The sequence below is a fragment of the Podarcis pityusensis genome, assembly GCF_964106645.2.
Source record: "Podarcis pityusensis genome assembly, chromosome: 3".
Taxonomy (NCBI): Eukaryota; Metazoa; Chordata; class Lepidosauria; order Squamata; family Lacertidae; genus Podarcis; species Podarcis pityusensis.
In genome coordinates, this window is record NC_138026.1 from 53,570,155 (window position 1) to 53,582,470 (window position 12,316).

Sequence of the window (12,316 nt, forward strand, 5' to 3'; positions counted from 1 at the left end):
AAGTGTTGGGCTTCAAAGAACCTCAGGAGACAGGACCATGCAAACTTGGAAATGAGGCCCAGCGCCAACACATTGATCTAGTTTCGAAGTAATGTTAAACTGTGGCTTAGTGTTAATTTCCTGAGCCTGAGGCTTTTTCACAGAGTTTTGCTTAATGGGTTGATAGAAGCTGGGATTGTGGTTAAGGTTTCTCACCCTTAACCGCGATCTGCAGCCGAGGTTGGTTCTGTGGTTACAAATCTTACTTAACCACAGCCTCTCGTGCAGAAATGAATTGTTTCAGGCAAAACAAATTTGTCTCTGCCTGATAGAGCACACTAATTTTATTTACTTTTATGGAGCTTTGAGGGACGCAGGTGGTGCTGTGGGTTAAACCACAGAGCCTAGGACTTGCCGATCAGAAGGTTGGCGGTTCGAATCCCACGACGGGGTGAGCTCGGTCCCTGCTCCTGCCAACCTAGCAGTTTGAAAGCACGTCAAAGTGCAAGTAGATAAATAGGTACCACTCTGGCGGGAAGGTAAACGGCGTTTCCGTGCGCTGCTCTGGTTCGCCAGAAGCAGCTTCATCATGCTGGCCACATGACCCGGAAGCTGTACGCCGGCTCCCTCAGCCAATAAAGCGAGATGAGCGCCGCAACCCCAGAGTCGGCCACAACTGGACCTAATGGTCAGGGGTCCCTTTACCTTTACCTATGGAGCTTTAGCCCCTCTCCATTGATAGTTGTCTCCAGTAAAATAGGCACATGTTGAACCACTTGAATAGCCCCTGAGATGCAATGTAGGTACCTGGACAATGCTGCCTATTATGAGATTTCCATTCCCTTGGCAAGCTAGTTATCCATGGCCATTATAAGCTTCTGATACATTCATTCTTTCAGTGACTGCTCCTTTGCTACTGGGATTGTGTTTGGTGCTGGCATATAGGTGCCGTTGTTGTGCTGGGACTGAACAGCCTGATTTATTATATTCTGTTGCAACTTTACAACAGATTGAGCTGCAGAGGTAAACTCTTAGGGTGGCGCTTTCCATTCTTTTATCGTAATAAGCTTAATTTAGGTCATAGCTTCTTGTCATATGTTCTTGAGTTTTATTTTATTTTATTTTTTATAAATGCTAATTCTGTAATGTGAAGACAGCAGTGTACAAGAGTTGCAGTTAAAGACTTTAAAAAATGTATTAATATTAATTTAACCCTTTGTTTCTAAGGCAGTGTGGGCTCTTGGTAATATTGCTGGAGACAATGCAGAATGTAGAGATTACGTGCTAAGCTGTGGAATACTTCCCCCTCTCTTACAGTAAGTACTGATAATCTCTGGCAATAAATATTAATTTTACACATGTTTAAACATTGGAAATAGCTAGGCTTAATTTCAGGTTTTAAAAGGTTAGCTTGAAAACTGTTATGAATAATTAAGGCTGTAATCCCATGCACATCTTCCTGTATAACCCATTGAACTCAATGGCACTTACTGCTGAGCACACATGATTGTGCTATTATGTAATTTAGATGCTGTATTCTATTTCAAATTTGTTTGTCTTTCTTGACAGACTGCTAACACATTCAAACAGACTTACGACGACTAGAAATGCAGTCTGGGCACTTTCAAACCTCTGTAGGGGCAAGAACCCACCTCCTGATTTCAGCAAGGTAGAGTCCAATTTCTACTCTGTGAGGTGCTATAATGGTCAAAAGCATAAATTGCTTTAAAACAGTGTATTTCCTCATGCAAAGTCAATACAAACCAATCTTTCTTCAGTCTTAATTGGTGGGTCAATTTTTAGTTAGACTGTTTTGTTGTGGAATGAACTAATACCAAAGGAAGGGTTTCAGCTCTTTATACAACTGCTTGCAACAGATATGAAATTTCTAAAAAGAGGACATTTCTGATAACGTGCATTTTCTTCTTCTTTTTACACTCCTGAAGGTTCGTCTTTGCTTAGGTGTTTTGTCAAGACTGTTGTTTAGCAGCGACCCAGATGTATTAGCAGATGCTTGCTGGGCCCTCTCTTACCTATCCGATGGACCAAACGATAAAATCCAAGCAGTTATTGACTCTGGAGTCTGCCGAAGATTAGTAGAACTTCTGATGTAAGTCCCTTTTTAATAGAAGAATTATGATACTAGGAATCTGCAGCCAAAGATATCAACAGTTGTGTTCTCAAACCAATGTGTCAAAAGTAATGTAGTCTTTTTGAACCCCACTGTAACACAACAGTTTTCCCTCTGTCCTTAGGACCTTTATGATTCCCTCACCCACCCAATACATCTGCAGTGATTGTCACAGCACCAACCTTTCCTCCTCTGCATTATCTTAAATATTCTGTGGCACATTTGAAACTCTGCCAGATGCTAAGAAAGAAACTTGTAAAGTGTAGATATTTGAGAGGCATATAACCAGTCCAGTTTATTTTTATCTATTAGCAAAAACTGGATTTACGTTGTACAATATAAGCAATAGGACCTGAAGCAAAATGTTGCAGTGTGGAGGGCTATTTCCCCCCTTTCTAAGGTACACCATGTCTTCCTCCTCCACAAACAGTCAGCATTCTGTGTCCCCTAAGTATGCTTAATCCTCATTCAGCTTTTTTGGTGGATTTTCCTGCTTTATTCCCTCTCCCCCCCCCCCCACCCCGCAAAAAACGTTCTTCTGTACTTCTACATACTTTGGAGTTCCCTGCCAGCCTGTTAACCCTTCACCCTTGTGTGTAGATAGTACTGTCTTGGCTATGGAAGAAATAGCACTGAATGAGTTTGCTATTTGTATGTACAAGTGGGACCTGAAAGGAACTGTTGCAGTAGGAACTCCTTCTGTGCCAGCCATGCAGACTGGATACTCCATTCCATTCCCCCTTCCTCCTGGTTTTCTCTTTCTCTCCTAACAGATCTTCAACATGTTTTCCATCCCACCTCCCCAGTAAATCCTGGGGTTCCCCCAAACATATCAGAACCTTTACCTTATATCTCAGTAGCCCCTTCTGGGCTAAAGAGCTGTCATAACTCAACACCGGAATTTAGTATATAAATTGATAATAAGCCATAATCCAAACAGCTGCTGGTTTAGCTCGTGTGTTCAATCTTCCATTCTTGTCTGTGTCTGAGACTTGCATGCTATGACATCTCCAAACAAATAACCATATTTTTCCATGTATAAGACGCACCCATGTATACGACACCCCCTATTTTGGGGGACTCCAAATTAAGAAAACACCCCTCAGCACTACCCGTGTATAAGGCAAGCCCCAATTTTAAACCAATTTTTTGGGTAAAAAACCCCTAGTCTTATACACGGAAAAATACGGTAATCTATTTTAGGGTCTGAGAATAATTTAACCTGCTCTATGCACTTTTGTTTTTTCCAGGCACAATGACTACAAAGTGGTATCGCCTGCATTAAGAGCAGTAGGAAATATTGTTACGGGCGATGATATTCAAACACAGGTCAGTGGAGCTTTTTGAAAAACTTCAGTGACAACGTGTAATGGCTTAACTTTGTTTTTTTTTTGGGGGGGGGGTTCAAGAGATTGCAACAGGATACTTTGTTAATATTTTGCAATGGATATAGATGGTGCTGATTGAACAGATGGAATGTTATCCAGACTTATGTATAGTCGAGGGGAAATCTGCCTGTCTTGCAGAAGAACTGTCCTTAAACTATCAAAAAGCCATATTCTTTGCGGCAACTGACATTATTTCACTGAAATGTGTATTTTCTTGCTTCACTAAGTTAGAAACTAAAGAATAGCAATAATTAATAGTAATGCAGTTATATGCTAAAGTTACTGTGGCTGAGGTCAGACTTTTGTCATTCTGAATGTTTTAAAGCAGGGCATCACAAAAAGCAGACCTTGGTGGTTTTATAGCAAAGTACAAATTAAGAAGGTGTTGGCACTTGAACAAGTGTACAAGATTATTAAACATAATTATGGTGCATGCTATATCTTGGCCTGCTCCTCACCTCTCCACAGTCATACCTTTTTGAATCTTGAACACCATTTTTAAAACAATCTTCTTTTGTAAGGTGCCCAGTCTGTAATCAACCCCCTCCAAAAAAAATTCAATTACATAGTCTGATTTTCTAGCACTTTGTAACTGCTCTCGGAATATAAAATTCCCACTTTCTCATATTTCTGCTTACATTTTGAATTGAAACTGGAGGTGACTTTTGACAAGTGGAAGATGTCTTCTGTTCACCAGAGGGCTGTTGTGTAATTTTCCACAGAGACTCATACAAGGAAAGCAAAACTAAATCCCAGGGTGATGATGCTCTTGTGTAACTGGAAGCATGAGAATGGCTATAGAACAGGGATGGAGAATCTCAGGCCTTGAGGCTTACAAGTGACCTGCTAGACCTTTCTGTCTGACCCCAATGCTTCCCCAGGCCACACACCCCCTTGCCTTCCTCTGTTGTCTCACTGCAGTGCACCCTTGAACTGTGACAATGCTGCTTGCTTGGCTGAATGGAAAGATGTAGGTGTGTGTGTGGAAGCCTCTGGCTTTTACATGGCAGTAATGTAGCCTACTTGACAAAGGTAAAATAAAAGTCACACCTGTTGATCTTTACACTTTCGTTTCTGGCCTCCCAGAAAGTTGCCCACAAGAGACTATGACCCTCAAACTGCAAAGCATTCCCCATCCCTGCTGTACAGCTTACCTGTTACATCATTGTGCAAATTCTTATAGTGCTGGTGGGGAAGGACTGCGAATTTATAATTCTTTTGCTGATGGTTAGATCCAACTCTTTGAATTTAGGTAGCAATGAGATTCTGTTGGGTTTTCTGTTAAAGCTAAAACTCCCATTCTGTTTTTGTTCTCCATTTCCGCTGTATATTGCCTCTTGTGACTTTATTGGGATCTTAAATAGCACATTTTTTTCAAAAGCATATGATTGAAACTTATTCTGTAAATATACTGCATATGGCATTATAATATTTAAAAATAACTCTGCAGTTGTAACCGTACCTGTGAATATTTATTTCAACCATATGGACTGTGTTTGGATATATGGACTACATTTGATTATACACTGCTTAGGCAGAACTTTTCATCTTTCAAATTATTTTAGGTAATTCTAAATTGCTCTGCATTACCCTGTCTCTTACATTTGCTGAGTAGTCCCAAGGAATCTATACGGAAAGAAGCTTGCTGGACAGTTTCTAATATTACTGCAGGAAACAGAGGCCAAATTCAGGTAATATATTTGGGTCTTTCTGACAGCGCTGACATAGCAGTGGACCATGTCATATTTGCCTTTACTTAACTACTTCTCCATCTGTTCCTGATGCAAGTCTTTGTATCTTCCACATGATGAATTATGATGAATAGCTGGGATATATACCCCAGAATGTATGGGGAGGGTCTTAGACTGAACATCTTAACAAACACTTCATCATATCAAAGGAATGTACTCATGATTGCCTTTAAATCAGGGGTGGCAAACCTTCTGAGACAGGAGGAGAGGCTCCTATGTGGGTATCTGTGTGTGTGTGTGTGTGTGTGTGTGTGTGTGTGTGTGTAGAGCCCTTGTAGGGGTTGGCAGCCTTCAGTAAGGCTCTCAATCTGAAAAAAGATTAACCCTTGCTTCAAACGGTCATGTTGGCATAGCTCCAGTTCACACCCTCATCTTTGTGGGAAGTGTTGATACTTGTACTCCAATTTGGGGCCAGTTTTCAAAGTCAGTTGTCTGTTAGATAAAAATGACAGCGGACAACATCCAGTTCACTGCTTGTCAAACAAACAGGAGTATTCTTGGGTAAGATACAATTTGCCAATTTCTCTAAAGAAACTAAAATTCCCATGGCTTATTATCTGAATGAGATTTGTGTAAAGGCCATTCTGAACTTGCCAGTGTTCTGGGAAAAGTAAGCAAAGTGTTACGGACAACTTGCTAAGCATAAATTGCCAATTTTTCATAAAGTCCCTGGGGTCATTTTCTTTTTCCAGAAAAATGATCACTGTGTCTTTTCAAGGAATGCATTTAAAATGTACTTTTCAGTTAAGTTCACTGGTTAGTTTGTTGACTTCAAGTTATACTTCAGTGTTCCACTTTTCCTTTTTCTCCTAGGCTGTTATAGATGCAAATATATTTCCAGTATTGATTGAAATTCTTCAGAAAGCTGAATTTCGCACTATAAAAGAAGCAGCATGGGCCATCACTAATGCAACATCAGGAGGGACTCCTGAACAGATTAGGTAATGGATTGCAATTGATTCATAGGTGATGGGGGTGAATATTTTTACTTTCGCTGTTCATTTTCTAAACTATTGTACGATGCCATGAATACTTTTCTTTGTTTCTAGTACTTGAAATTATAATTTATTTAGATTTATGCAGAAAGGAGAGCTAAAATCAACATGGCTTTCATTGTAGAAGTATAGCTAATTGATATAATGTGTGTGTGTGCTTGTGCACGTGTGTGTGTGTGTGTGTGTATTTCATGTATTAAAATGTGTGTGTACATACACAGGAATATGCTCTAAAAAGTCAAGTGTGTCCTCTGTGTTGTTTGTGAAAGTATCTTCATGCATCTATCCTGGGACAGTGTTGCATCAAATAAGTACTGATCCAAGCCTCTTCTCTCTTTCTGTCTTTTTTTTAACCTACTGTACCAAAGTTATTTGGTGGCTTTAGGCTGTACCAAGCCTCTCTGCGATCTTCTGACTGTGATGGATTCTAAAATAGTTCAGGTGGCATTGAACGGACTTGAAAACATTCTGCGACATGGAGAGCAAGAATCTAAACAAAATGGGATTGGGGTTAATCCTTACTGTGCCCGTATAGAGGAAGCATATGGTAAGAAATTGTGGTGTGAATGCTGCAAGCCTATTACCAGTATAAAATAATTCCACTGAATAGTTGGGTTACTGTTGTTCTCCTGAAATCTTTGTTTAGAAATTAGGGCAGCAGCCCTATGCAGTTTTATTTGAGACTGTTCCCCACTGAACACCGAGACATAGTCCTGAGTAAACATCCGTAGGAGTGGGCAAGAGGATTCTAATTTCTGTAGTGAGGGCAGGTCCCACACGTTGGCCAGAAGTGTATTTTATATAAACTTAAGAAAATTTCTGAAGTGGTTGCAGTTATTTAAGTAGGTAAGCAGTAAGCAGTAGAATTGAGCTAGTGAGCAATAGAATCACAGGCAGAACCAAATCTTCCAAATTTGGAAGCATTCCTAATATTACATGTCCCAACGTAATCTACCCTTCTTTGTGAATCTTTAGGAGAGAATTGCAAATTTCTTAACAAGGCCCTGAAGGGAGTTCTTGTACATTTGAGCTCGCTGTTAAAAAGATGTAACAACTGAAGGTCATAATTCTTGGCTGGCTTTTCTGCCAAAGCCAGTTGTGGTTGCTAAGGCCTATTTTAGCCCAGCACATGCTAGTGCTCCATCTGCTTTTCCTGTAGGTTGCTTGCTGGTTTGGCTGCTCCAGGGCAAGATGTGCTAGTGGTGGAGAATACCCAGGCAGCTCTGTGATTGGTAGGCAGGCTAGTTGCTTCTCACACTTGCCAGAGAGCAGCAGTGGTGTACAAAAATGTGGAAGCCCAATTATAATGCACTGAGTGCAGTAACATTTCAAACTGAGGATTTTGTTTAGTGGGTTATGCTCAGTGTTAGTCATACTCTAGAGTAGACCCATTGAGATTGAAGGTTTTGAGGGCTCCGCTCTGAGTATGATTTCATTGGAGATCACCCACTGGGTGTAACTGTACATTGTTTTCTCTATGTAAGCAACCACTGATCTGTGTATTTCTCACTTCTTGTCTGCTAGGTAGATATTTGAGAGAAATACTATTTTGTATGCAAGGGGGCATGCGTGCTGCCTGCAGTCCGTAACAAGCACATTTCAAGTAGTCTAAATTAGTGAGATTATTTTGGAGTAACTCTATTGTAGATTGAAGCCTTAGGTTCAGTAAATATTACAGATGTGTTTAGAATTTAGTGTTTCCTCTTTGCAGCCTACTCCCATGATCCTCACGTATTATGGCCAGTTTATTTAGCTGTTTAAGAAAGTATGTACATCTTAAACCACATGTGCGCTCTCTCTCTCTCTCTCTCTCTCTCTCTCTCTCTCTCTCTCAAATTTAGGACTAGATAAAATTGAAATTCTTCAAAGTCATGAAAACCAGGAGATCTACCAAAAAGCTTTTGATCTTATTGAACATTACTTTGGTGTGGAAGAAGAGGATGCCAATATTGTACCACCAGTGGATGAAAATGAACAGCAGTTTTTGTTCCAGCAGCAGGAAGCTCCAATGGAGGGATTCCAGTTGTAACCATTCAGTTTAAAGCAAAATCAGTAGCTCATCATGGTAGCCTCCATTTGCGGGCCAAAGACAAGAAAGGTGGAAATGTTTTGCTGGAGACGGATGAAGAAGCAAACTCGTGCATTTATGTGTTTTTGTGTCAGACACAAGTATTGGTTCATTCTTTTTTAGATGTGTATGTTTCCATTGTCTTACGTGCAGAAAAACTGACTAATCACAACTGAAAGTTTAGAATAAGGCTTGAATAGTGACCTCAGTAAGACATTGGAAACTGATGCTGAGTTTTCAAGCAGTTGTTAAAAAGGCAAAATTGTGCATAAACAGCTGTTGATATTTTAAATTTTGGCTGTAGGGTTCACATGCCCAATCTACACTAAATCTACCTCTTTGCGTTGGAGCAAGAAAGATGTTTCAGAACTGACGTATATATGAGCTCCTAGTAAAAGCTAAGCTTAGAATGTGAACATTATTTATTTAAATAGTGGGAAATATAGTTTTATGTGTGATACTTTGTGATAAACTGATGAAATATATTTATATTTAAAAGCATAACACTTACTGGGGTGCACTGCTGGTTACATGACATAACCTTACAATGTAGGAAAAAATGGTTTCTCTGCTATGTGAAAAGGGATGGTAGCTTTGTAATTTATATAGCCCTTACCTAGCCATGTCAGCAAAATTCCCTCTTCCTCTTATTTATTCAGTGGTATTGCAAATAGGTTTGCCAAGTGTTCAGCTGGCTCCTTCAACAGCAGCTAGATGGGCAGTGGGATAATGTTTGCCTCCATGCTGTGAAATGTATTACCTGCTGATTTTTGTGCATCAAGTTGCTGTTAAAAGGCACGTGAGCAGGCTAGGCTGTTTTTGGTCAGTTGGCAACCTGATTACAAAATGGTTAAAAATTAGTTTGCCTTGCAATGACCTCTGTGTTCTTGTGAGGATGAGGGAAGGCTTCTCTGTATAGAAGACTCCACGTTGTAACTTAAATGCTACCAAAGTGTGTGAAACTGCAATATTCTCTTTTCTTGAAACAATGATTACATGATTTAGTTATACACAGTCCATGTATTACATTGACCCAAATACACTAATGCATCTCATACGACTTTTTATGGAAGGTTTTTTTAAAAAAATACCACCAACAACAGACCGGTCAGAGTATTTCCGGTTTGTAGCAGTGCTATATTGGGAGAACATACTTTTCAGTTAATTGAAATAAAGATCGGTTTCACTGTAAATATGATAGTAGGTGTTTTGAGTATGCAAATTTCTCTGACAATTTATGCAAAGTGTTTAAATGATATGATGCCAGGCAGTTTAAAAAATGACCTAAATTCAGACCCAGAGACCATTTTGTCGCTAGGTTTGAATCCACATGGATATTTATTTATTTATTTATTTGGTAGCACAATTAAAGGACTCCGGTTAATTTTGCTTGCCACAAATGTATTGTTCTGTGTGACGTATATAAAACAACTTGTATATAATTGCAGTTGATTGCCTTTTTTCATAGTATTGTGAAATGTTAAACAAAAGCAAAAATAGATGCACTCCAAAATCTAAGGGGGCTCTTTATATGGTACCTGCAAACAAATTCATGTGTTAAAAGTTTAAATCTTGATCTTTCCGTCTTCTGTTCCAGTCCTATGAGCATGATCAATGCAAGGACCTGCCATAGCCAGGCTGGGTGGAGACAAAGCAGCTGTGTTGCTTATGCATCTTGCATAGCTATTGAAAAATTATCCTTCAGTGGCAAATGCGTATTGTGAGGAATTTCCGCATGAAGCAGCTCAGAGTACCGGTCGGCTGTTAGACACTTCAGTATCTCACATACATCTTGCTCCATCCCCTGGGAGACTTTTGCTCTCCATAGTTGTGAGAACTGCAAGTGCAGTAACAGATACATGCCTGGCCTTCTGTGATGCGCACAGGTCTGTGCAGCCAGGTTCACAAAGGCATTGTAGCAGCAATATCCACTTCTAAAGGGTTATGGAGTCAAAGTTTGCCAGTGGATGTGTTGTAATATTAATAGCTGTAGCTTATGTAAAGATAGTGAGGTACAACTAGGGGGAAAATGCAGGAATGCTTGCTGGAAATCAGATGTATCATGGGGAGAAGAATTGTGCAGCTAGCTATGAATTCTGTTCGTAGCTTTGAACAGGTAACACTTGATATATGGGTGAATTTGTCCCCCTTTTTAATAGTTTTAACTGGAAATGTTGGTCCTGAGTGTCTTATATCATTCATTCCAAATACAGGTTAATGAAAGAGGTCAGTAAAAAAGATAAAATTATCAGAATTGCTCTAGTATGTTAAAAAAACAAAAACAAATGTTCAGGGTTGACAGGGTATCCCATTGTTTTGCTATATTACAAAAATTGCCAGTTGTGCCTGCTCTTAATTGGAGAATTCAGTAGATAATATCATCAAAACATTTACATCTGAGCCAGACTCAAGACTTTATACAAACCGTAGAAGAAATAGAAATATTAGAGACAAATGAATTTAATGTGTAATTTGGAAATATGTCTCTTTGAGTCTAGTCCATAACATGAATTTGGAAACTTCCAAGAATCATTTCTGAAGCTGTACGATTTTATATGGTTAATTTGGATCTTTTAAATACCAGTATTTGGTTTAACTTCAAATTCACTCTTATGCATGAAACTGAGAAGTCTTGATGCTTAATAGAGGGATGTTGGAGGTGAAACCTTTTATCAGAACACATGTGAGTGGCAACTGTAGTCTCCTGGATTTAGTAGTCAATCCAAAATGGTTTGGGGTTTTTGAATTTGTATAATTAAACCATTATGGTGTTTCCCTGGTGCAGGTTGTGTGATTCTCACATAAATGCCTCATTTTGACATGACCTCAGTCTATGCAACCATGCCAAGTATTTATTTCAGATACAAAACCATTTGTGAGTTTTGTTTTGTGTTTCGGTCCCTGCACTTTTATCATTGAATAATTTATTCATTTTGCTATTACATTTATAGTATTGCCTTTTTAAAAGCGTGGTAAAGAAATAATGGGTGTTCATTCAATGATTGGTTTACATTTAGAAAATGATGATTAGTTGGATTGTTTAACAGAAAATAATTATTACTTTTACATTTGATTCCAGATTGATTTATTTGCTTGAACCTTATTAACTTATTAACCTGCAAATTTATTTGAAAAAATACAGATTATGAAACTGCTACAAAGATTCACATCTCCAATAAGAGTTGTTCTTAGTCATTATTGTTACTGTGTTTTTGAACATTCATTTGTAATTTGATTGATACTGCATCTTTAAAGACACACTAGAGGCTCTAACTGAACAAACTTACAAATAAGAATAGTATGCAATATTAGGGAATGTTACTACTATAAATGCTACAATACAAAACTAATAAAGGTATTTTGCAAAGGCAGTGTGTCTCTTCTGAATTTAGAACTTGCAGTATTTCTTCATAAGTTATAATAACTTTTCAGACCAGAAGCATGTACTGCACTGTTAGAAATCTCTACTGGAAGGCTTACAGCCAAACCCAATGCATGGTTATTCAGAAGTAAGTTTATCTATATTTCCTGCCCTCGGTCATATGTAGGTATGTAGAGCCATTACAGTTTTAATTTACTAAGTTTTTAACTATGCCACTTGGGATTGGGAAAATCAGATGGGACAGGAGAAAATCTTGTAAAATTCATTTGGACCAAATCCTATAAAGTCCTTATTCTTCAACTGCCATCTTGATTCAAAATGGCAGGTGGTGTCAAACATGAATGAAGAGTGCCACCCCCACCCTGGCAGCCCTCATGCTAAGTTTGGCAATGATATCTCAAGAGGCATCAAGATGTACAGTGGTACCTCGGGTTCAGAACTTAATTCATTCTGGAGGTCTGTTCTTAACCTGAAACTGTTCTTAACCTGAGGTACCACTTTAGCTAATGGGGCCTCCCGCTGCCACCGCACAATTTCTGTTCTCATCCTGAAGCAAATTTCTTAACCCAAGGTACTATTTCTGGGTTAGTGGAGTCTGTAACCTGAAGCATCTGTAACCCAA

At 39.0% G+C, this 12,316-nt stretch overlaps 1 protein-coding gene across 1 annotated transcript in view; it reads left to right on the forward strand.

The window, feature by feature from the left end:
- KPNA5 (karyopherin subunit alpha 5) overlaps nt 1-11,683 on the forward strand; it is an 18,841-nt gene extending 7,158 nt beyond the window's left edge. Inside the window, exons 7-14 of the mRNA XM_080999666.1 lie at nt 1,207-1,295; nt 1,549-1,648; nt 1,926-2,089; nt 3,361-3,439; nt 5,064-5,189; nt 6,063-6,190; nt 6,613-6,791; nt 8,086-11,683. Of these exons, the coding sequence (XP_080855792.1) occupies nt 1,207-1,295; nt 1,549-1,648; nt 1,926-2,089; nt 3,361-3,439; nt 5,064-5,189; nt 6,063-6,190; nt 6,613-6,791; nt 8,086-8,273 (1,053 nt within the window). The 3' untranslated portion in view covers nt 8,274-11,683. The remainder of the gene's footprint in view (nt 1-1,206; nt 1,296-1,548; nt 1,649-1,925; nt 2,090-3,360; nt 3,440-5,063; nt 5,190-6,062; nt 6,191-6,612; nt 6,792-8,085) is intronic.
- The last annotated feature ends 633 nt before the right edge of the window (nt 11,684-12,316 follow it).